The sequence below is a fragment of the Dermacentor albipictus genome, unplaced genomic scaffold, assembly GCF_038994185.2.
Source record: "Dermacentor albipictus isolate Rhodes 1998 colony unplaced genomic scaffold, USDA_Dalb.pri_finalv2 scaffold_28, whole genome shotgun sequence".
Taxonomy (NCBI): domain Eukaryota; kingdom Metazoa; phylum Arthropoda; class Arachnida; order Ixodida; family Ixodidae; genus Dermacentor; species Dermacentor albipictus.
This window is the reverse complement of record NW_027225582.1, coordinates 637624-663554: the sequence shown is the minus strand read 5'-3', so window position 1 is coordinate 663554 and position 25931 is coordinate 637624. Positions and strand designations below refer to the sequence as shown.

At 47.3% G+C, this 25931-nt stretch overlaps 2 protein-coding genes and 1 long non-coding RNA gene across 3 annotated transcripts in view; 2 read left to right on the top strand and 1 right to left on the bottom strand.

Annotated features, from left to right (window-relative positions):
- The first annotated feature begins 432 nt into the window (after positions 1–432).
- On the top strand, positions 433–1931 carry LOC139052631 (uncharacterized). Its single transcript, XR_011509997.1, has 3 exons — positions 433–562; positions 732–860; positions 1716–1931. It is a non-coding gene; the product is annotated as an uncharacterized lncRNA (long non-coding RNA).
- Positions 1932–16379: 14448 nt separating this feature from the next.
- Positions 16380–17582, top strand: LOC135913875 (zyxin-like). The gene has a single exon (XM_065446556.1). The coding sequence runs from the start codon at positions 16380–16382 to the stop codon at positions 17580–17582; it is 1203 nt and encodes a 400-aa protein (XP_065302628.1).
- Positions 17583–25402: 7820 nt separating this feature from the next.
- LOC135913902 (organic cation transporter protein-like) overlaps positions 25403–25931 on the bottom strand; it is a 109315-nt gene continuing 108786 nt past the window's right edge. The window contains exon 12 of the mRNA XM_070529705.1: positions 25403–25666. Coding sequence (XP_070385806.1) covers positions 25615–25666 — 52 coding nt within the window. The 3' untranslated portion in view covers positions 25403–25614. The remainder of the gene's footprint in view (positions 25667–25931) is intronic.

Genomic DNA, 25931 nt, shown 5'->3' with positions numbered 1-25931 from the left:
AAGACGTCACAGCCCCCACCCGTATTTCGTTCTTGTGCTTTTTCTGGCTTACCAAACGTCTTATCGTTGTAAGAGGGGTGTTTTTAGTTTTGTACAACTGTAATTTACTGATGCAGAAGAAATCAGTTTTCACTTTAGTGTCCCTTTAAAATCCCAAGGCCCAACCAAACTGTAGCATGTTGGTGCTGCTTTTAAGTTGTCACTTTTTAAAAGCATACAAAAAGTATGGGTAATTAATAATAATAGTGATAATAATTATTATTCTTGTTGAGGAGAGCCAGAATTTCTTGCTAGAGGCAGCGCATCTTAGTTTCTTTGCTGCCATTACATTACACAAACCAAAACTAGATTTGATATTGCCCTGTGCCATGCTTAAAACTATGCACCTTCATTAAATCGTCTTTATTGTTTATTTTCAGCCAATGTCGTCTTCTCTGTGATCCACTCCGTGTGTAGAATCTCTCTAGACAATGTACCGTTTGTGGTTGTCAAAGAAACCGTCAAAGTCTGCATATTTGGAACGGAATACTACAAAAAGACTCGAGAGAAAAATAAAGACCAGGTATGTTACATGGTGATGCACTTGCAAAAGTTTCAGTCTCATGCAGATATCCAGCAGCGTTCCAAATTTAAAGATTGTGTACAGGCAGTGTAAAGAGGATGTACTTTATGTTTCTTTAGGTTAGGTTACTTTAGGTTTACACCAGAAATATTCTTGATTTCATTTACAGGGTTCAAGCACCACTGACTGGCTGAAGGAGGTGTACGAGAAGAAGCGAATGAACATCCAAGGCACAAAGAAGAAAGGCTGTGCAGCAACAATGAATTTGAAGTGGATTGAATTGTACCCAGATTTCCAGGTCCGTAATATGCAACCACAAGTAAAAGATGTTCGCGGGTTATCCTCTGGGGACCTTTATCATGGCATTTAGGTCTGCAAGCAGACACGAAACAAGCAGTTTTCAAAAATTATTACATTGTCCTTGCAGTGCATGGCTCGTGAGAAATTTGTAGCTGATGTCTACTATCATTGCTTCTACTTCTGGTGATAGTAGGGAGTTTTGTAGAGGGACCCGATAAGGATGCTTCCTCTCCCCTCTGACAGCCTTGAACACACGTTGTGCATCGTTATGGTATCGTTATCGGGGCTAAAGAACGGTCTAATAAAACTCCCTAATATCGGCTTTTCCTGTTGTCCTTGGTGCGCAGTGCAGACAAATTTGTCGTGGCATAAGACGGGGCACATTAGACTTGGTTGACGTGTGCTCAATGAAAGGTTTCTTTGAGCTAGTTAACCAACTAGCTCAAACAGCAATGATCATTATGGTTTAAAACAGCGTGCCAATATGAGGACAAAGTAAAGACGAGACAGAAGACAGCACTGAACTAACCACAGAAAGTTTATTTCCACTATTTCCAGTATATATACGAGTACACCTGGGAAATAGCAAAAAAAAAAGCGTGCGAAAGATAAAAAGAGTACAACACATACAGTCTCGGCATCCAAGCCGAGACTCTATGTGTTGTACTCTTTTTATCTTTCGCACTCTGCTTAGTTTGGTATTTCCCACGTGTATATATAATAGACAAGTGGAAATAAATCCAGTTGTTAGTTCAGCGCTGTCTTCTGTCTCGTCTTCACTTTCTTCTCATCTTGTCGCGCTGTTTTAAACCGTAAAGTATGCTCAGTATACGTAACAATGCCTACTTTCTAGGTGGACCTTCCCCAGCCATGCGGCCAGACAAAAGAGGGTCGGCTGAAAGCAGACAAGGCCAAGCAGCTGCAGGAGGCGCTTGACGCAGAGCGGCAGGCTGTGGCCAAAGAGACGCGGACATACATTACAATTGCCAACTGCGGTTCCCATCGTAACCATGGTTTCGAGGACATGGAATCTTTTAGCCAAAATATGGACAGGAACATTGCTGAGTGAATTCAATGTTGGCAAGGGAAGGAATTACATCTGTATCAGATGTGAAAAAGTGCCTGCACTATTACGTGCACGACCTACTTTTTGCAAACAAGGAAAGCCTGATAGCAGTTGCAGGGCCTTTTTCCTAACACATCGTGATATCAGCAACCAGATCCAAGCTGTTCTTAAGAAAGACCACTTCAGCACAGTTGATCAAGAGAATGCTAGCATCCTTATTGAAAAGATCAAGGGTGAGCAACCCGAATCCTCCATTGTCTATCGGCCGTATGCAGCACGCAGCTGCGTGGGTAGCAACAACTCGAACAACGTGGAAGAGAGCATTACCAGCGAGTGTGAAGACACGTTGCTGTTCTGCTTCCAGACAAAATTCGTGAGAAACATGCTTAAAAAGTATGGAGGCTCAGTAGTTTGCCTGGACGCAACACATAAGACTAGTGACTATGCCTTACCACTTTTCTTGCTTGTTGTGAAAACGCCGTCGGGATACACACCAGCTGGTGTGCTTATCGTACAGCTTGAGACGACCCACTGTATCGCTGATGCTTTAGACGTTTTCAAGCAGTGGTGTGATAACTGGTCCCCACAGTACTGGATGGTAGATTACAGCATGGCCGAAATAAGTGCCATCAAGCAAGTGTTCCCAGAGAGTCAAATCTCCATATGTGACTTCCATAGACTACAAGCATGGCAAAGGTGGCTGCGCAGAAAGGAAAACAGCATATCCAATCCGTATGAGGCCCTGAGACTCGTGAAACGCTTAGCCAGTGCTTCAAATCAGGATGAGTTTGACAAGGCATTTGAAGTCCTTGTGGCCTCAGAGTAATGGAAAAACGAAAAACTCCGCAATTACTTTGAAGCAGTGTGGCTCTCTGTAAAGGAGCTGTGGGTCATGTCTTACAGGCTGGAGTTTGATGTTGTCTTGACCACAAATAACGTCATTGAGGCCTAAAACAGGGTGCTAAAGCCACAGTATGTGAAAAGTGCCAGTGTGAAGCGGTCGTTAACATCCCTAATCACAGCTGTCGTCCATGGTTACCTACCCGGCAAAGAAGTGAAATTCCATGAGGCAGCAAGGATGCAGTCATCAGTGTACAGACAGTACAGCGAAAATATTCCTGCATACCTGCACAACCGGCCTCACGGGTTTGTTTAGCATATGCTGAGACGGCTCGTTAACGCAGAGGAATACACCCACACAGACATAAAAGAGCTGCCCATTGAAGGCATGTTCTCGATTCATTCTGAAAGAAGTGATGATGATGTGTACACAGTCGACTTCACCAAGCCATTGTGTACCTGCCCTGACTTCAGAAAGCACAAGTACCACCCATGCAAACACTTTTGTGTTGTTTTTAAGTACAGCGACAGGTGGCGCTTTTCCTCTTCCGCAGAGTTACCCCAGTCGACCGCAAATTACACTTGGAAGCTGTCTAGAATCAGAAACAGGTTCTGAGATTCCCCTTGTCAATGAGCCCAGCCCTTCTGGAGTGTCTTCACAGGCTCTCGGTACAGCAGTATCAGAGCCGGACATTCCCTTTGCCAATGAGCCAAGCTTTTGTCAAGTGCCTTTACAGCCTTTGGTTGCTATGGTTCCTGGGACAGCAGCCCCCTAAGTCTCGGAGTTGCGCAAATATATAACCGAGGAACTTGAAAAGTGCAGTTCCCTCCTTTACTGCTGTCACGACGTTCAAACAATGTTGGAGGCTAGGGGCTTATTGCAAGTCACCTTCCGTAAGTTGGCTGAATCTGTGCCACAGAGTTCTGGCCTTCACATCATTCGGGGCTCACCGACAAAGGGATCGATGCTCGTCTCTGAAGCCTCTTCCAAAGAGAAGGCGCCTATAGTGTGCTGTCACTCTGCCATTGATTCGTTGATTCTTCACAGGAGCTTTGGCTCGGACTGCTAGGAAAGGATCAGGGGAAAACTTTAGAGATCAATTGCCACTCAGTGTTCTTTTTTTCATTTTTTAAGGAAGTGCGAACTTTACAAAACTCAATTTTTACCATGCATAACTTGGGCTTAAAGGGACACTAAAGTGAAAAATGATTTCTTCTGCATCAGTAAATTACCGTTTTACAACACCAAAGACACTACTCTTACAAAGATACACCCGCCGTGGTTGCTCAGTAGCTATGGTGTTCGGCTGCTGAGCACGAGGTCGCGGGATCGAATCCCGGCCACGGGGGCCGCATTTCGGTCGTGGCGAAATGCGAAAACACCCGTGTACTTATATTTACGGGCACGTTAAAGAACCCCAGGTGGTAAAAATTTCCGGAGTCCTCCACTACGGCGTGCCTCTTAATCAGAAAGTGGCTCTGGCACGTAAAACCCCATCATTTATTTTTTTTTACAAAGATAAGACGTTTGGTAAGCCAGAAAAAGCGCAAGAACAAAATAAGCGTGACGACGCCTACTTACGTTCCCGCACCTGGGGGCTAGCTGTGACGTCTTGGATTTTGATGGCATCTTCTAGGGCCTACTAACTATATGTAGCGGTACAGATTGACTACATTGTGTTCTAAAGGAACCAAATATTAAACATGGCAAGTTTCGGGAACATTTATTCAGTCAACGCGTCCCAAATGCGAAAACATACTTTGGAGTCCCTGACGTCACCCTGCCGTACCGGCGCTGATGTTTCGGCGAGAAATTCAAATACTGATACTTGGATCTTTATTTTCTCATCTAATACTCAAACAATTTTTTGAAATGACTGCCTGCAGGGTTCTCAAAGAATGCTTCATTAGTCTAAACTGATTTATTTTTTCACTTTAGTGTCCCTTTAAGCAGAGTGTTTGGACATCAGTAAATATGTGTGAATATTTTTTAGAATGTTTAGAGCTTTTAAAATTAATATGCTATGTTTCATATTAGACTCCATTAGAGTCATGTAATTGCGACACTGGCAATGCCTGTGTATGTGTGGAAATACTGCCTTAATGTTTCGTGTCGGTGGCTCTTCACTGGTTCACATGTAGGCTTGTAAGCACAAGCCTACATGTTTGTAGGCTTGTGCTTTCAATGTATGTGTATAAAACTGTTTGTAAAGTTGCATCCCTTCTATACTTCAATGAAAGTGCTTGCTTTTATACTTTCCTTTTAACATTTTATTATAGCAGCTATTGTATATGAAAACATGTTATTACATTTTTGTCTGGTGGTTACTTCAAGAAAAGTTCAGTAGTGTGCTTGGAATATGCATCGACTGTGAATAAAGCACATTTGAGAGAATGCCTAATGTGCACCAAGAGTTTATTTTGAAAATGTGAAGCATGGTTACCTACACAGTAGAGCAATTTCGCCAAGAGTGCTTCAACAGTTGTGACTAGAATTAGAGGCTGGGCAAACTGGCCATTTTCGAGGGCAATTATGAGAACTACCCTTTCAGCGAAATGGTTTAGGCATACATACTGATACTAGTGACTTGAGGGAGCTGTTTCATTATCCAGACTTAAAACATTTTTCAATGGCACCCTATGGAAATGGGGATACAAAAAAGGGGTTGCATAAGGAACAGGAATGCACAATAGGCAATCGTCTAAACTTAGCATTTATCAGCTAGTATTTTTCAATTAGTCTCAACATGTACTTTAGTATCGTGGAACTCGAAACAGTCAATGTTGAGCTGTCTAGTTTTTGCCCATCATGTAGCCAAAACATGCGACCTGATGTATGGTGCATCAGTCGTTAGTATGGTGCGTACTACATAGCCGTTCTACGGAAAGGGGAAAAGTCTCATGAACCCTCTTTTTTGCGCCTTCGAGGTTCATTTACTTTTTCTCGTACACCTCCTTCGGCCAGTCAGTCGTCAGTGGTGCTTGAATCCTGTAAATTAAATAAAGTATATTTATTTCTGGTGTTTTTACATGCATGTTAAAAGACACACTGGTCAACTGTAACATCATGCGGCTTTGGTAAGTACAAACAACAACAGTGACATGCATCCATAGTTCAAACCGGGCATGTAGCCAGGATTATGTTTGGCTCGCAACTACTGAATGAGGGAAGGGGGGATGGCGGAGGGGAAAACGCCACAGGTGGGAGAGGTGGTAAAGGACGTCCCAGCAAAACTGAAGATTTCTTGGGGGACTGGGCCACTCCAACCACCGGCTATGTGCCTGGTACACAGCCATAATGGTCTTTTCCTAAATATATTCATTTACTAGGAACAACCTGAGGGCCCTGAAAGGGGCATTGTATAAGGGAAAATAAGTTAGAAACAGCTGTCGCGAAGTATCCTCTTTACACTGCTTGCACACAACCTTTGAGTTGGAAGGCTGCTGGATATCTGCATGAGATTGAAGTGTTTGCAAGTGAATCCATGTAACATACCTGGCCTTCTTTTTCTCCCCGAGTCTTCTTGTAGCATTCCATTCTGAACATGCAGACTGACTGTTTCCATCACAACTCGAAATGGCACATTCCCCAGAGATTTGACATCCGCAATGGATTGTGGAGAAGACGACATTGTCTGAAAATAAACAATAAAGACGATTTAATGACGGCGCCTAGTTTTATGCATGGCAGAAGGCAATATTGAATCTGGCTTTAGTTCTTGTGTATGGGCAGCAAAGAAACCTTAAGATCTGCATGCCTCTGGCTAGAAATTCTGGCTCTCCTCAGCCATAATAATAATAATTCATTTTATTAATTTCCCAGACTTTTTTGTGTGGTTTTAAGTAACAACTTGCAAGCAGCGCCAAAAAACCAACATGTTACAGTTTGGTTGAGCCTTGGGATTTTAATATAACACGACAAAAAAAGCTCGACGCTGACGATTCAGCTTCTCATATACAGAGTTCAATATCAGGCCTGTGCCTTGTAGCAGGACCACGGATGGCACACACGGCCGTGTCACGACAGGGAATACAGCTATGGTGGCCGTTGTAGCCACCATAGTACAGCCCCACCGAAATTCGTGTCTCGTGTTGCGCACGATTGCTTTCTCAGTATGAAAAAGAAAGTGCAGATGCATACAAAACAAACACCCACGCGCAGCTCTGTCTTGAATTCAAAGCAAATATGTAAAGAGCACAGGGGCAGACTTTTTCATTTTTTTGTAGTCATGGTTACCTTGCATACGCGGTTGTAATCATGACTGAAACCGAAAAATAACAGTTCAGTTATTTTTACATTTATCAGAATTTCTGAAGATGGGTCATGTCGCGGTAACCAGAACAATATACAACCGATCTTCAAAAAGCCGAATCAAGATGAATCAATTGTCAAGTGTTGCGCACTAACTGCAACTGAAAACAAGTCGTTCTGCCAGGTTGAGCCCCTGGTTAGAATTACTACTGCATTTTACAATGATAAATCTACACACAGAGCGAAACATTAAGCAGCAGTCGATACATCCTTACATTTAGACGGCTTGTTCAGGTCGCCTGATGTACGCACAGCATACCTCTCGTTGACGGCAGCCAAGGGCCTCTCAAAAAGCTCATCGTCTGACTTCAGGTAGCCATGGGAGAGAGGCTCGCTCATCGTTGCAGTCCGCGCATTCACAAGCGAAACAAAACGCGCGCCGTGAATATGATACGCGCGCCGACTTTTCGCTCACGTGGAGTGAGTGAGTCCCTGATTTAAAGTCCCTCAATAATGTTATAGAGGGACCTTACCCTGATCTAGGGTGCCTCGATGCGCGCGCCCCCCTCCGCCGCTCCGAGTGGCGGAGGGGGGCGCGCGCATCGAGGCACCCTATACCCTGATCCGAACTGAAGCGCCGCACACCGACCGCGCCGCCAAACAAGAAAAAAAAAAGAAAATGATGATACGTCATCGCGGCGGGGCTCCGCCCCTGCACCCCACAACCACCCTTGCTGATGTCGGTGACAATTTGTACCGAACCGCTTTTCGCCCGAATGAATAAATGAATGAATGAACTTTATTCCCCTTTTAAGAGAGGGGAGGGGTCGGGGGGAGAGAGGGAGGTCCAAGCAACGTTACTAGATTAGTTTCAGTTGTCAAACTCCGCCGCGGCACCTGACCACCTGTTGGTGGTCACCTGTTGTGACACCTGTCGGCACCTGTTGTGACTGCATACACGTTGCACTGTTTTCTGGGAAATTCCCTCACTCATGTTTTTTCAGCAATAGATTGGACTAGTGCGTTCCTTCGATTGTGATGAGTCCCATCCTACTGTAATCAACTTCCCGCAGATTCCGCCTTCTAAGCCTGTATACACCTGTTAAAACAGCGCTACCTGCTAGTGTGGAAGGTATGTCAGGCCCTGTCTGTGCTCGTCGGCGTCATCGACACATTTAAGCAGATGAGAGAAGCCTGCCAGTAAAAAAAAACAAAAGTTTTCGCAATGCCATTGAGGCGGCTTTTATAAGTTGCCTGGAGCCAAGCAGCTCACCAGAATGTGCTTGCAATGAACACAATTATGCTCGAGGAAACCTAAGGGACAATGCTGTTTATTATCTGTGTGGATATGTCATTCATAAAGTCAGAAAGGGCGCACCATGTGAACTATGCATAGCGGACATAAGCTTTGAAATCCCAGCAGTTGGCTGCGACAGTTACTTAATTGACTGCAGAAGTTTTAAGCAAGGTTCCTTAAAGCACCCGACGCCAAAGATGCTGGGCTTTATGAAAACTGCTAACAAAAGTGTGTCAGCTTCCCTGGATGAGGCAGGCCTTTGCGGAGAGATATTTTGGAAGGTTTTAGATGATCTAGAGGGGTGCTGCCTTTCTCTTCTTGGTTGTGCCGAGCATCTGTTCGCGTTCACGTGCGAAGTACTGAATTTCTTCATTGTTATGCGGATGCATTTTTACTCCAGGGATACAAACTGTCATCTAGAAAGCAGTCACAAGGTAGCTGTAGCAACCAAGAAAGCGTGTCTTTTGTGAATATCGATGCATCATGCTTAGATTCATCAATCCGGCGTTGTACCGGTCCTATCATTTTTTTCATCTGTACATAAAACATGCCACAAATGAAAAGCCTCACTGTCCTCTTCATTCACCTATTAGCTGCTTTTTACAGAGTGCACAATGTAAAAATGCTATTCTTTGAATACTTAGCGCCACGAAAAGCAGCAAAAGAAAAGAAAAAACTGGCATTGAGTCGGCGGCGCGCTGCTGCCTTGGGAAGCTTCTGTAGCCAACCGGGCCAACCGTGGCGGCAGCGCCACCTCGCGAGAGGAGACGGCAGAGGGTCACGTTCTCGCGCCGCTCCCAGGCGGAGTTTTACAACTGAAAAGTATCTAGTAGCGATGGGTCCAAGTACTCCAGTGCCAGCAGGCGTCCGTCACCACATCATGTGGCTAGAAGTACGTCTACCAGTCGTGGTAGGCCTCCGCTACCTCCTCAGCCCACCTCAGGACTCGGTCCTGTAGGGTGGCATCGGAGCTGCGCAGGGCAGTCTCCCACAGCTCCTCGCTACTAATTAATGATTTGAGTATGCGGGGGGGGGGGGGGGAGTTTTGATGGGGCATTGCCACATGATATGGGAGAGATCTGCAATCGGGACAGGGCAAAAGCGACACTTGGGTGTCGGGTAAGTGGCGGGAAAGAATAAGTGCAAAGTGCGTGGGGTAAGAAAAGTGCGAGTTAGTAGTTGTCGCCACAGTATTTCTCTCTGGCGCGTTCTAGACACAGAAAGAGGTGGATACGTAAGGCGTTGGTGTCTGTAATGTGTGCAAATTTCATGGAATGTGACGAGTGTGTCTTTATTGGTGTGTTGTTGGGAGTCATGGGATTCTAGATTTAGGCCCATATTTGCGGCCACTCGGTCCGTGAATCCTCGAGCAGCGGCACGAGCCATTTCGTTGCCATGGAGTCCTTGATGTGCTGGAGTCCATACGAGAGCGATGTCGTTTTCTGGTGGGTGAGCTATAAGTAGAGAGTGCGCGAGGTTGTTAATGTAGCCGTTACTGAAATTCCGGATAGCAGTCTTAGAGTCACAAATGATGACGTCGCAATCGGGTATCCCCGATGCGAGTGCAATGGCGGCCTCTTCCGCGTTGCCCGCCGAGGTGGTCTTGAGTGATGCTGAACAGTGTTGCCCTGGTTGTCTACGACTGCTAGAGCATAACGATGTTTAGTGGTGTAGGCTGCAGCGTCCACATAGTAGACTCCTTCAGCCTGTCCATAGCTGCGTTGTAGCGCCTTGGCTCGAAGTTTGCGACGTTTGACGTGAAATTCGGGGTGCATGTTTCTGGGTGGGGGCTGGATGTGGTATTGGCCGTGTATGTTCGGAGGAAGTTGATGTCGCTTGCTCTCGTTGAATGGTGGAGCATGATGAAGTTGTCTCAGGATCTCACGCCCAGCTTCAGTGGTGGTGAGTCTGTGGTATTGCGATGATAGATGTGCTTCGGTTAATTCTTGAAGGGTATTTATTGTGGCCGTGGCCATCACCCTTTGTGTGGAAGCTCTAATTGGAACACCAAGAGCGACTTTGTGTATCTTGCGGATCAAGCAATTCACAGTATCCTATTCCTGCCTAGAGAGGGAGAGATACAGTAGTGCGAAGGTGATTTTGCTTAAGACAAAAGCCTTGATTAGCTGAATTAGCTTCTTCTCTCGAAGCCCTCCGTGTTTGTTAGAAATCCTCCCTATCAGGCGGAGCGTATTATCCACCATTGTTTGTAGTGCTTGCAAGGTATGCTGATTTGTTCGGTTACATTGGAGGTGTAATCCTAGGACCCTTATCCTGTCTACTTGGGGTATAGGGTGCCCTTCAATCGTGAGTTGGATATTCGGGGGTGACGTGGGGCGCAGAAGGAGAAGCTGTGATTTGGTGGGGGAGCACCTGAGATTCAACTCGTTAACTACTTGTTCGACCTGATCAATTGCTGCTTGGATGGTGTCTTGGATGTGCCCGTCAGAACCTCCGGTCATCCACAGCGTAATATCATCCGCGTACAGTGTGAATCGGAGGTCAGGAATCTTCTTGAGAGTGAAAGCTATAGGTCGCATAGCCAAATTGAAGAGGAGGGGGGAAAGTACTGCCCCTTGGGGCATGCCAGTGCTTCCTAAACTTATTTGGCCAGATTGCTCGCTGCCTAATTGTAGCGTCGCAGTGCGCTTCGTGAGGAAGCTACGTATATAGCGATAGATTCGCTCACCGCAGTTTAAACTGCTAAGTTCGCGTAGTATGGCCAAATGGGACGCGTTGTTGAAGGCGCCCTTGAGGTCGAGGCCGACCAACGCTTGTGTGTCACGTGCGCCGCTCGGTTCGATAATGTCTTCTTTGAGCCTTAGCATGACATCCTGACAAGAGATTTGCGAAAGCCAGTCATTTCCGAAGGGAACAAGTGATTATGTTCAATATATTTGGAGAGGCGTAGGTGGATTACGTGCTCCAAGATCTTCCCTATGCATGAAGGGAGAGAAATTGGACGGATGTTATCAATGTGAATTGGCTTATTCGGCTTTGGAATGAAGATCACTTTGGCTGCTTTCCATTGTTGGGGTATCTCTCCCACTTCGAGACAGTGGTTGTAATACTCGGTGAGTTTGCTTATGGATTGCTCATCGAGGTTCCGAAGCGTTTTATTAGTCACAGAGTCTGGGCCTGGTGCCGTGGTGGTTTGCACTTGGTTGAGGGCATGTCGAACCTCCGTTTCTGTGATGGGACTGCAAAGCTCCTCATTGGGTTCACCAGCATAGTCGGGCATGGGTATTTGCGTAGGAGGGGGCATATGTTTGAAGGCCAGGTTGCGGAACATGGTCGGCAGGTCGGCTGCATGTTCATGCAGCAGTTTATTCACCTGGTGGTTATTGTGCGTCCTAGATGTGGTGGGGTCGAGCAGGTGCTGGAGCAATCGCCAGGTCCTTTTAGTGCTGAGATTACCATGCGCTCCTTCGCAAACCTGAGTCCATTGCTGTGCCGCCAATTTTATAGCGTATTGTTGGATCTGAGAGTCTAATTTGGCGATTCTGATTCGGAGTTTATGATTGTAACGTGCTGTTAGCCATTTCCTAAGTAAGGCTTGCTTCTCTTCCCACATGTGTAGTAGCTTGGAGTCAATTGTGGCCAAGGATGTGTCTTGCGGGAGAGTGGTGGTATGGGCGTCTACGTCTGCCTGCAAGGCGTTCGCCCATTGCTCAATGTCGGTAATGGTTTCCTCGTTAGTGTTGCAGCGAGAATTTCTGAATTCCGTCCAATTGGTAAGCCTTAGTGGTTTTGTGGCTAGCGGTCTGTGCTTAAAATTTACACGGAGTTCGAGGATGTAATGGTCGCTTCCTAAGTTGTTTTGGAGGTTTTGCCAGGTCGCCTGAGTGATGCAGTGAGTTAGGGTGAGGTCAGGGAATGTATCCCTACTGACGCTATTTCCTAGCCGGGTAGGAAGAGTAAAGTCATTGTAGATGGTGAAACCTTGATTCTGTATGTGCTGCCATAGAGCTCTTCCCTTAGGAGTGGATGCGGAGTGGCCCCACATTTGATGGGGGGCATTGAAGTCGCCCGTTACGACTAGCGGCTGTTTATTAGCGTTAGCTTTGGCCTGAGCAAGCATGTGCTCAAAGCGGTGTTGTCGAGCATTGGGAGGGCTATAAACATAACACGCATAGGGTGGGTTGTTTGTGCCTTTGAGGTAGAATTTTGATGAAATCGTGGGGGATTCGAGTACTGCTGAATGTGTCCCATTTAACAGAAAGATGTCGTCTCGCTAGTATGGCAGTGTTGGGCTTGTCTATGCGAGGGTCTTGAAATGTGTTGTATCCAGGAAGCGTGACTTTCCCGTGTGTTTCCTGCAAGTTATAATGTCAGGGTGCTCGTTAAGACTATGTAGAAATAGTGTTAGGCGTGCGCGCTTGTTGCGGAACCCCCTGCAGTTCCACTGCTAAATAACTAGACTACGGGCTGGCTTCATCATTATTGTCGTTTTGAAGGATGGGAACTTGTGACATCGCGGAGCGTATTCCCCAGCTGTCGATTAGCTCTTGGAACCGGCAAAACTGTGCAGATGTCTCACAAATAAGTGCGTCAAGCTTGCCCTGAAGCCGATTTTCAAGGGCAACAAGTTTGTTTTCGAGGATGTCCATGCGGCCAGTGAGTACAAATACGGCGTTTTCAACGGTGTTCTCGGTGTCTGTTATTTCGGCACTCTTCCTTTTTGCCGGTGGGGGCTGCGTGTGTGATGAAGGCGGCATTGGAGTTGCGGCTTCCTTCGTAGCAGCGGATGCAAGAGTGTCCATTTGTTCTGGCGGAGGACGTGTGAGTGTGGGCGCAAGCGTTTGTGTCAGTGGTTTGGAAGTAGCAGCAGGAGCGTCAGTGATTTCGATAGGGGGGTGGAGCATTGTTTTGAGCTGCTTGATTTCGTTTTTAAGCATTTCGTTCTGATTTAACAAGTATTTGATGAGAGAGCTATCAGCATCTTGTGAGGACCTGCTATTGTGGGAGACTACTCCTGCCCAGCTCACCTTTGTATGGTTGATGGGCGGTCTCTCCTCGTTGCGTGGAGTCAGCGGAGGCCAAGCTTGCTTCGATGGTGGGAGCTGCGTTGATGCTGCAGTGTTCTTGCGGCCAGAGCTGCTCTGCGGCTTCTCTTGTCCAGTGCGTTGATTGGGGGCCTGTACAGTGTTCCTGGCCGGAAGAGTCAATCTAGAATCTGGAGGTGCCGGGGGCGGTGTCCGTGGTTTGTAACGAAGTTTGCACTCTGAGGAACCAGTGTCATGTATTCCGTTGCAGATGATGCAAGTGGGAGTACAGCTGTGGTCCTGAGGAGGATCTGGCGTGTCGCATTTTGGGCAGAGACATATGGTTACATTGGGGCAGACATCTTGGCGATGGCCAAGCTGCCGGCACTTAGTACACGCCTCCACTTTTTATGCGCAGCATATTACGAGAGCTCAACCCAGCTCCTCAGGCGCGGCGGTGTCGCCTTGAAACCACGTGACACCGTGACGTCACGACAGAGGAGAAGTGGCTTTGGCTCAACTCTTGCAAGATGGGCTGGGTGGGAATCGAACTAGGGTCTCCGGAGTGTGAGACGGAGACGCTACCACTGAGCCACGAGTACGATGCTTCAAAGCGGTACAAAAGCGCCTCTAGTGAATGCGGTGTTGCCTTAGAAACGAGCTGTTTCTAAGGCTCAGGCGTGCGTCGCTTGCTCAGGCACACATTTCGTTGCCGCGCCGAACGCTGCGTTGCTCGACGCTCACCGCGTCCAATGCGGGGCGTCCAAGGCGAAGCAGAGTAACGCATGAGTTGTTTCTTCGTCTAGCCGAACCAAATATAGCCAAGCAACAGCAGTTCACCAAGCTAAACAGTGGTTCAACAACTAAAATAAAGGCTAGTATGCTTCGCATCCTGGGCTTAACCTTACCTAAGCCACAGCCATTTTTTGTCGGTATGGTCGGCAGCGGAGGTCTGTGCGGAGGTAGTCAATGTGGAAGGGGACCTTTGTGCCTTCGAAAGTGACCAGGATGGAGTCTGTGGAGCCCATTCTTCGAGCAGCTAGGATGTGGATTGCTGGATTGGACTCTCGAACGTTAGCCAACACGTTAACTTCTACCAGGGAGGCCGGTAGCTTGACGATACCCCTACATGAATTTTTGGGGTCTGCCACGTGCGTGGAGACATCGTAGCTCTTGCCCATGAAGGTGAGGGTGGCGATCTTCAAATATCGATCAGCTCTGTCCATGCAGGGAGTGCTTATGATGATTGTGTTGTTAATCTCGTTGGCCCGGAGTCGATCTAGCGATGCTGCAGCCGTGGAGAGACCAGTGGACTTGATGACGATGTCGCGGAGAGAGACTGGATGTATGTTGGCGCAGTTGACGCCACCGTGTACACGAAGAATTATTTTGTACTCTGCGGCTGGAAGTGGAGGAGGACGAGGAAGAATGTGGCTTACTTGCGGTGGAGTTTCGAGGGTGCTGGGCGAGGTGGGCGAAGGCTTCTTGGTGTCGGAGTAAATAAATTTCTCGCGCCAAGCGAGCATCTCTTCCGGTGTCATGTCGACGCTGTCGACGACGCCGTCCTGACTCATGGCTGTTTTTTCGCCCGAATCTTCGCGACCAAGTTGGATCGACCTTGCTACAACCTTGTTTATTTTTTCTTTTGTAATGAAAATTGTGTAACATGTAGATACAATAGAGTTTTTATCACATTAAATTTATTCCACGCAAGTCTCGGTTACTAGTATTGATAGCAATTATATTCCTGAAATTTCGTATTATTAGTTTTGTTTTCTTTTTAACCATTGCACCACCCGATTTATGGCCGATCCCCCAGGGTTCTTTGCACCTGTTCAGTGAGGAACAACAACAAAAACAACTTCTGCTTTTATAAATTTATTACCTGAACACATACGTAAAGTCTGTCCGACTCTTGGGCAATCCCCGTGAGTGGATATGGGCCAAATTCATCAAGGTCATCATCATCATCGTCTTCGATATGGATGTGTCATGTACCGGTATCGAGAGCCATTCAGGCTTCATATGGTGTCTATTTTGTGCTAATGACCCACGCAGATTTACTGCCTTAGTTTGTCGCCTTGTATGAACTGCGACCTTTAACACGGCTATCAAAAAATCCACATCGAAATTAAGAAATTAATCCGGCTTTTTTTTTACTCCTTATTTAGTCATTACTCACCGCCCAGAAAAACACCCAAAACCAACAGAAAAGGACAACTTCAACTTGATACAAGTGCGAGCTTAAAGTATCAGACCCATTATTAGGACATGCACGTACTTGGAGAGCGCTGTCTGCGGGTTTAAAGAATAAATCACGTCATCACCGCGTACTTAGCCCCATCTAATGCAGGCCTCAAAGCAGTGCATTCACCTTAGTTGTAGCGTAATAACATTCTTTTTATATAGACGTTCTGAAATGTGCGTAGAGCACGCACTAACAGGATCTCCCGCATGCTAAAAGATGATGCGTTATTGCGGTAGGTGAAGCTTTCTTCTTCTGAAATTTCTACTTGCTTGTACGTCAATGGTAGACAAGCAAGGAAAATTAAATGCGAAGTGTAGTCTACCACAGCCTGCATCAGGCATGCTGTAGCGCCAAGTTCCTTGGAATGCTCCGCCGTTTCACGGATGTCCGCTGCTCAAATTTCGCAATTGGAGCACTTAACAATATTAGTTACAAGTACTCTTCAGGTAGAAAGCCCAGAACACAACATGCTCCATTCATCATTGGGCAGTAACCTATTGCCTCTCATATAACCTTTTATACAAGTTACTATGTCAATTTACCATTCAATGCGCGCTTTGAAGCGTTATTACTGGGTTACTGTATTTACTACAGCACTTGCTTGGAATTTCTGTGCCTTTTCTATTAGCTGTGGAAGGCGTTGTTTAAGTTTACTATGCTCAATACTTTTTTTTTAACAGCCATGAATGTCAGGCACGTGCCATTCCTGAAAGAAAACGACCCCAGCGTGCTGGCTCGAGCCACGCGAAGACCGTGCCACCAGAGCTGAGAGGCCCCATTTGTGCCGGACGGCTGTCCTTGCAGTAACATCGACCAGGAGCCTTCCACCATGGCCACCGCTGGCCAGTTCGGCGAGATACCATTGGAATGCACCTACTGGACTCCCGTCGAAGCAGGTGTAGTGCCTCCGGGGTCTGTCTACCCGCCCCCTCCGGAGTTCATTGGGGTGTTCATGGCTCCGCCGGTCCCCATCCTTGAAATTCCAGACCCGCTGGCTCCGTACGCCGTCGATGCGGCTGCGAGCGCAGCCCGTCTTCAGAAGCTCCTCCGGCTTCCACCATCGTACCCGTGGACTCCCGGTCCCACGCTTCCCACGGATGACGTGCCATATGCCCGCGGGTTAGGCTACACGACACCGCCGCTCCCTTTGTGGATAAAACCAGGCTTTGTCTACGGCCCCGCCCCGAACCTGTACGTGCCCCGTCCAGCCCTGGAGCCAATCATCCCTGGCAGCCCAATGGTGCCTTTTGGAACCCCTCCTTGGCACCCGCTACCCCAGGTGCAACGTCGCGCGCCACAGCTCCGCCACGGAAGCGGAAACAGGAGCGGTCCAGCGCCTCCACCGCCAGGTGGGCGACGTAACCGAGACTCGCCGGGCCAGCGGGCTCAGTCCGTACCCAGCGAGATAGCCGAGCAGCCAGCCGGCCCCAGTGACTACCGCGAGTTTTCGCCAGACGTTTCTGCTGAGCCGGATTCCGACATTGCCGACCAGCTTTTGCTGAAGAAAAAAGAGGCTGCCTCGAAGGCCGAACCGACCAACGAAGCAGCTCGGAAAGCTGAACCGAAAAAAGAGGCTGCCTCGAAGGCCGAACCGACCAACGAAGCAGCTCGGAAAGCTGAACCGACAAAAGAGGCGGATGTGAAGGCAGACCCCGGCACGAGCGTGGCCAGAAACGATACGCCCCCAGGCGACCCCAGTCTACGCCAGAAGATCATCCGCGTCTACAGCGCCGCAACTCTGAAGAGCCTGAACATCGGAGGACGGGGACATGGCTCACCGACTGCCAGTGGCGTAACGGGCAAGCCAACACTGTCAGAGCCACGCATCGAGTACTGCTGGCCAGATGAGACACCTTCCAAGGAAAAGCAGGAGCCGCCGGTGGCGCCACCTTACCGGCGCCAGGCCAGGTACAGCGCTCCCGCAAAGCCGAGCTTGCCACCGCGGGCCAAGTCAAGCCTGCAGAACGGCAGCAAGCAGGGCCCGCCGCGTGACCGTGGTCCGCGACGACGCAGCTCGGTGACTGCCTGGTGAAGCTCCTTGTCCTTCAACTCGCCCGGGAGGTGACGAAACACTTCCATCATTTTAACCTAGCGCAAGCACTCTTATGCTCAGGTGGCCAATGGAGAGCCTTCTCAACCTAGCCCGATTCAGAATGAAGCCCTAACGCCAGCCTGAATAAGAAGCCTCATCCACCACAAACCAAGCAGCCAGGCTCGCAGCACTTTTTTGAAGCAGTGCTCACGCTCTGAAGGCTGTAGCGGATGTCACACTCACAAGGTAATATCCGCAGGCGTTTGTGCCAGACTCCCGTACACTGTACAGGTTTGCACAGCGACGCGCCGTACAACATACTTGCGGAGCTCAACGACTCGTGGAAAGAACAACTGTTTTGCACATCAAAGTCTGGACTTGGAACTGATGAATAATTAGCAACATATTGTGCACAGGGTACTGGTGTCATTTCAATGTTCGAGCTGACTGTTGATCTACCACATCGAGACACGCGGTTGAGTTGTATGCCCCCGTTTCCGCCCCCTGGACTAGATCGTGCTTTGCGTGGTGGTAAATAAATGTGTTCAAAAGCAAACTCAGCAGCATTAAATCTTATTGGAGTATGGGCGAGAAAAGTGCGCAACGTATATGTTTATTTCTTTACATGTTCGCTACTTCACAAATTAACCCTTTCTTTTCCTCTGGTGGCGTGAAAGCTTGCGTCGAAATGTGGCTCTGCGAATGAAAGTGAAACAGCTCGACGCAAGCAGCCTTTTGGTCTCAAAATGTTCCCTATAAGATGAATACATCGGCGCCTTTTATCAAAGCGTCGACCTAGTAGTTGATCATACGCCTGCTTTTGCATGTTTCGGTTTTGCATGCGATATTGTGTGCACAACCCAAGTGAAGCGATTAAGAAACTACTGCACCAACCGCATCAAAGAATATAGAATATACAGCGCTGAATACTATATTAAAAATGTGAGCAAATGGAACGCAAAACTGCATTTAGGTCAACTGAACACGCTTATTGCCTCTGCCTAGAATTCATCGTCAGTAGGGGAACGAATGCGTCCAAACTAATTTATCTCTATTTTTGCTGAGAAAGGATGAACTCTTTTTGTTGAATTGGTGCTTGACAAGCTGCTTGATGTGAGCTTCCACTAGTCTATATCTACTGTATCAGCAACGGTTATTTACACAGTGAACGTGTTTTGTATAAGTGGTTCTTCCTGCTGGTTTCGCGGCCGGTCTGTTTCAATATGCTCGACTCTGCCCCACGTTGTCTGGAGCAATTTCGGCGAATCAAAGTGGCGTGATCAATGAACCTTAGTGATGCACTGAAAAAAAAAATGTGAACAGTCACGCTGTCATGTCGTTGTCTCAAGTGCCACGCAATCATTGTCTTCATAATCAGACAGAAAATGGACTAACATGACACTATCGTTGTGAAGTCATTCTCATCAGTCATCATCGTCATCATGCCGCAGTCATAGCCGCCGTCACCTGGAGCCTCACGCCACCATTATCATCGCCACGCTCCTAGAAAGTGGGGGAGCATCGCGCCGTCGTCATAGCGTCGTTGTCAGGAGTGTCGCGCATTCCTCCTCGAGCTCCGTGAAAAAAAAAAAAAGTGGGCGGCCACCGTCATAAGCCGTCATTGTCGTCATGCCGTGGTCGCTGACATCAGCGCACGCTACGTCGCGCCATCAATGTCATCGTTAAAAACTAAATTATGGGGTTTTACATTTTCTGATTATGAGGCACGCCGTCTGGAGGACTCCGGAAATTTCGACCACCTGGGGTTCTTTAACGTGCACCTAAATCTAAGTACACGGGTGTTTTCGCCCCCATCGAAATGCGGCCGCCGCAGCTGGGATTCGATCCCGCGACCTCGTGCTCAACATCAACAGTCCAACACCATAGCCACCCAGCAACCGCGGCTAGTGTCATTGTCATCGTGCCTTTGTCGTCACTTTGCCAGAAAAGAGGGAAAAATCGCGCAGTCGTTCTTGTGTATCGTTGTCGTCGACCATCATCATACCGTAGTCGCCGACATCTGGAATGCCACGCCATTTCCACGGTCGTCGTCCCCCGATCAAAGAGCAGCCGAGCGTTGCGCCTTCATCTCTGAGATGGTGTCGTCAGCTGCCCTCGAAGTCAAGCCGTAGACGTCGACGTCAAGAATGTCGCGCCGTCACTGCCATCATCTTGCCATCGCCCTGGGAAAGCAAGAGTGGGAAAAAGTTTTGCCGTCGTGCCATTAGCGTCAGCTGTAGTTGTCGCCATGCTGTAGTCGTAAACGTAGAGGATGCCACGCCATCGTTGCTGTCAGGTCGTCATCATGTTCCCAGAGAAGACAAAAGTGGGCGAGTACCGCGCCATCGTCTTCGTGGCACTATCGTCACCCAACGTTACTAGTAGCGATGATCGTCACCGTCGTCATGCGGTAGGCGCCGACTGGAATGTACCACTTTCGTTGCCGTCGTCCTGTCGTCGTCGTGCCGCGAGGAACATGGAAAAAGGCCTCCTCTTATTGTGTCATTATCATCGCGCCAGGGGAAAACAAAGTGGAGGAGGTTACACTGTCATCTTTGTGTCGTTGCCGAGAACCGTCATCGTCATTCGATAGAGAGAGGGAGGGTAAATGAAGAAAGCTTTGTTATAAATTATCTTCTAAAATTAATAAAAGCGTCATTAAGTAACACCATTTTGCAAAGTGCTCTGCAGTTCCCAAAGGACTTTGCAGTACTCGCATTTTTTTTTTCTTTCGGCAGGTGTGACTTATGGCTAGGTTTCCCAAAAAATGTCACACTTAAAACGCTACTGCCAAGAAAGAGAGACAGACAGAGAGAGGGCTCTTTATTAGAAAAACAGAGAATTTTGCCGGCGCGTATATAACCGCTGCCTTGCTACTCTGTATAGGGATGGAATGGGATTAAAAGATTCCAGAAGAGAGTGGGACAAAAAGAGGATAGAAATAAATCTGAAATGTCCGAGTGGACCTGATACTAATATTTACAGGTGACATGGCGGGTAAATTTAGGCTTTCGTATATGAAGGGTGCAATTTTTAAAGCTTTCCTATTAGACCAATTTCTGATAGGTATTTGAACAATCAATCCAAAACCCGTCGCTGTTTTGAAGGGCCGGGCATTGGACCTAAGATGCTCGGTAACGTTAACGGTTCGTGGCAAATATTGTCCATTTGTTGCTCAAAACATTCTCTCGTCGCGGTACGCGGGGCATTCTAGTAATATGTGCTCAATTGTCTCTAAGTTGCGACAGTTATCACAGTATGGGTTAGTGGTAAGCCCTATGCGGTACAGATAATTGTTCGTGTATGACACGTTCAGTCGAAGACGATGGTACAACGTCTCTAAGTGTCGAGGAAGTGGTCGTGGAATTTTCGGTCTCATTTCTGGGTCAATGTAATGCAGGAAGTTATCTTGGTGAAGCGGCAGATTCCAGATGCGGTCTTTTTCTTGATAGGCATACTTTTTTGCCATGTTTGAAGCGTCGGCTTTTGTAAAAAATGTCCTTTTGAACTTGCGGTATTGGAGTCCATTTCTGGCAGCTTCATCCGCTCTTTCATTTCCCGAAATGCCGGCATGGCCAGGTATCCACTGGAACTTTATGCAATGCCCAGCAATCTTAGCCCTGTGGTGAAGATAAGCAATGTCAAATGCTGCAGGTTGATTATTGCAACGCTTGTGCCTGTTCCACATACTTTGTAGGGCTGCTTTTGAATCTGTGAAAATCACCCGTGTCTTTGGCGGCTGCTGTCGAAGTACATACACAAGGGCCTCCTTAATGCCATATAGCTCCGCTGAAGTAGATGATGTCGCTCGCTCAAGACGAAACGAGAATCGTTGCCCTGTAGAGGGAACAAGAAGTCCGTATGATGAACGATGTGGAGTTGTAGAGCCATCTGTGAAAATGTGCGTTGCGGCTGCGTATTCTTTGTGCATATATTCCAAAGCTATCTGATAAGTCACTGCTTGAGGCATTTTCTTTTTCGCACCGCACTGATGCCAGATATATATGGCACGATTTCCAGTGAAGTAAGTGTCCATGGTGAAATGTTTCGTGGCATAATTTGTGACGCCTGAGCAGGAATCGAAATAGATATGTTTCCGACGGCCTGCCCAAAGTTAGATGTAGCACGGGTTCTAGAAATATCCTTTAAAAAGTGAGTCTTCGTATGAATGACGTGGCGGTGGTGAATCCGAAGTGTCTCCTGCGAAGATAGCACTTCCAGAGGCAGACATCCGGCTTCTGCTACAGTTTCTGAGCGGGACGACCCCTTCGGAAGGCCAAGACATACGCGAAGGCAGTTGTTTCGTGCTGCCTCAAGTTTTCTCTTGCTTGTGGGAGACATTTTCTGCAGGATCGGGAGGTAATAACGTAGTGTTCCTTCGACGTAGGCCTTATGGAGGAGCACCATTGATCGACAGTTGCTGCCCCACTGTGATCCGGCTAGAAATCGGAATACGTGCGACGCCGAAGAAATCTTCTCACTCAGTTTTTTTTACTTGGGGCGACCATGCGAGGTTCCTATCGATCGTCACTCCAAGAAACCTTTGCGTCTTGACGTATGGAAGGGCACGACCACCCAACACTAGTGGGTATTTTCCCATACACCTCCGCGTGAAAGCCATGACAACGCTTTTGTCGGGGGACAATTTCAGAACCCTTGGATTTAGGTAGGCCGATATAGAGTTACTGTATATATGCTACTACCTGTGGTAGCATATACAGTAACTCTAGGCCGATATATTTGCCAGCGCTCTCTGGAGACGTTGTTGGGTGGTACTGCGGGAACGCGCTGCACTCCAAATGCAGGTGTCGTCCGCATACATAGTGATTTTGACGCCGCGGGGCAGGTTTCTTCTCAGATGGATGAGGACTAAATTAAATAATACCGGGCTTCACACAGCTCCTTGTGGCACTCCCTTCTCGACGGCATAAAGCGCCGTGGGGCCATCCGGGCACACATGAAAAGTTGGCGTTCTTGAAGATAGTCTTCAATCCATGCGTAAAGCCGTCCTCCAAGACCAAGGGTTTCCAAAGAGTCAACTATTGCTTTATGAAAGACGGAATCATATGCTGCCTTAATGTCTAAAAATAATGCAGTAGGTATGTTTCCAGAGACCAATTCCTCTTCAATTGATGAGACCACGGCAATGACATTATCAATTGCCGACCTATTTTGCCGGAAGCCATTCATTTCCTCCGGGTAAACTTTTGCAGTTTCCAGGAACCAATTTAGTCGTTTGTAGATCATTTTTCGAATAGCTTCCCTACGCAGCTAAGCAGAGATGTGGGTCTGAAGGAGGCGTAATTTGTTGGCTGCTTCCCTGGCTTCAATATAGGAATAACTTTCGCAAGCTTCCATTCCGTAGGAACCTCCCCAGTTATCCATGAGGCGTTGTACTACTCCAGAAGGCGTAGGCGAGATGTGTGGCATAAATTTGCGAGCGCTTCATAACTCACGCCGTCACGGCCAGGTGATGATCGCTTGTCTACGTCGCCGATTGCTGCCGTGAGCTCTTCGATGGTGAATGGTAGTTCTAAGTCAGGCAGGGTAGCTCGAGGTGGACTAGGCTGATGACTTGCAATTTGCCAGAAAGGTTGTGCCCCGTTAGAAAGGAGCCTGCAGTACTGCTCTGCCACCCCTTTCAGGGATGCGCGCTCATGTAATGAGTGCGATCAAAGGATAAAGCTGTTGCGGCTCTTTGCGAATGCCTCTGACGACTCGCCTGATTTTGCTCAGCGGTTGTCGTATGTCCAGTGTCCCACAAAAGTCCCTCCTCCTTTTTCGGTCCAGTTTGGTGAGGTAACGTCGTGTGTCTTTGTGCCCGTCGACAAGTTCTGAGGTCTTCGATATTCTTAGTACGTAGAGCCTTCCTTTCGGCACGCCTTCGAATGGCACATAACCTTTCAAATTCCTCGTCGTTAGTTGGTACATTACAATGCTTAGTGGAAGAGCAAGTACTTTGTTTGAGGCAATGAGCTAGTGTCGGTATTAATTCTGCATTCGTAGTCGAGGCTGACTGCAAACCACCATGCATTGACAGTATTGACAGCTGTAAGAGTGGCGCACGGCTGCTGCACCCGCTAGCACGAAGCACTATCGCGAGCAGACGGGCCGTTCCTTCTCCGCCTACATTTAGGCTATACCATTACACGTAAATCACTCAAACTTGATTATCCAGCATATTGCATTAGTAGTTATCGGTGCACATTTATGGACTTGCCAACTCCTTTCTGTATAGGTCCACTGCTAGGTCCGTCATTTTTCTCCTGCTTTTCATTCATTTCATGTCAGTTCACATTGAATATTGACACGTGTACTTATCTTCATCGGGCAACCACGTTTCGCAGCCTAACAAATGTAATCGCACAGCGTGGGACGCACCTGTATGTATCCGAAGTTTCTGGAAAGTTATCGATGCTTCTATCCGCTGTCTGTTGTCGCCGAACGTTATCTGATTTCATCACCTGACGCGAATGGTGACGTAGAACCTTGTGGAAGGCACGCGGGTCCGAACGATTAGTCTGGAACATTCGATGACTGCTGTATAAAAGCCGACGCGCTTGACCCGCTGATCAGATTTTCGACGATCGCCGACTGTGTTCGCCGCTCTCGTTGTGCTTTAAGTGTAGCCTGTTTTGTGGGCCCAGGTTCACCCAATAAAAGCTAGCTTTGCTTTTCACAGTACCGCTACTGTCCTTTGACGTCACGACCACGTGACAATATTTTCATACCTTATGCCTATTAGCATTTTATTGATCTGGGCGAGATTTGTGCTTACGTCTAACGCTTATTTCGGGTCAGAGGCTCACTCGTACGCATACTGCCTCTCATGGACGGATGGATGGATAGATGGACGAAAAAAACTTTACTGACAGTCCTGAGATACGCGATTATCGCGCAGCGGGCCGCTCCGACGTTGGGACGGGGCCATCAGCAATGCACCCTTAGCATTGTGATCCAGTTGTACAACGGCAGCCGTGTTACTACCTTGTTACCAAAAAGTTATGCGTCGAGTACTGCGTGACTTGAATTGTGCAGCCCCAACATGGGGGCATCATAATGTAACCAAAGAGAAGTGAATTAAAGTAATACAGCTAATAAATATTGGTGATTATCACAAAACTTTTGGTGTGTGCCACTGCTATGAAGTTGGCAAGCAAAAATCGTCATTTTACATCAAATCCCCCATTTCTATAATTCTGAGACAGTCGCCGCAGAAAGATGCAATATATTCACCACCCGATTGCTCCGACATAATACTGTTGTTAGTCAGAATGTAGTGTGTTCCTCGTGGTGTCTTGTGTTTCAGAACAGAGCATCAAAACGCTGACAATTCATCTAGCTTTGCCTTATCATTGCAGAAAATCACGGTTGTACATCGCTGCCACAAGAATCCTGGCTATAAGAGGAGGACACTGTCAGTTTTTCATTTATTCTTTAACAAAGCAGTGTTCTTGTTTTATTTATACTATTTGTGGCATGTTGTTTTTGTTGGCTTTTTTGAATATGTGCTCTCATAAAAACGACGCAATGAAGAGCTATTGTGCACCTACCATGCAGCACGAATAAAAATGCGAGTACGAATTTAAAAGCGCACATTTAGCATTATATAATAGTGTTCTTGTCTTTCAAATATCCCATGTGAACGCTCTAGAACATTCAGAGATCTTTTATACGAGTCAAATCGATAGTTCCAATTGTATTTACACATCTCACATGGGACACACTCAGACGTCTAATGGACACTTACAATGGCTGTACCTCACGTCCTGTTGTGCGATCTGTTTAATATGCACTGATGTTGAGAAAAAAATAAACAAGCTTGTAAGCATCGTAATTACAGGGCTTTCTCGTTTATTTATTTTTGTTTTCTTTGTCTATATTAATGGAATAACGTGAAATGAGGTATTTCAAATAGCTGCAGTTGCTTCAACGGACAGTCATCCATTGCCGCCAACGGCAGAGTAGTCAAATCTTTTTTTGACATTGGCGGTGCACTTTTGCTGCATTGGCGTCTTCAGATGCTAGTCATTTACCGAGGAGGCATGGCGTCACCAGAGACAGCGTCCCCTCCAAGGTGCGACCTGCGTAAGAGCACCATATAAATCTTTGTCAAGGCGCATTGTTCAAACAAATCAGAGGCACTCTTGTAGAACCAAAATATATTATGTATCTGTAAGAAGTCATAAAATTTTTTTGAATGACTGAAGAATCGAAAGATACACACAACTCTCGTAAAGTCGCTTTGGATGCACATTGTAGTTCAGATGCAAAAATGCTGGCCATTTTGTTTGTCTGTTCCTCTTCGATGGAGTGCCCGCGATATTCACTGCCACTAAGCTAAATAAT

What these genes read in the sequence shown, in the direction of transcription:
- LOC135913875 (XM_065446556.1), top strand. Translation starts at nt 16,380, where the DNA reads ATGGCCACCGCTGGCCAGTTCGGCGAGATACCATTGGAATGCACCTAC.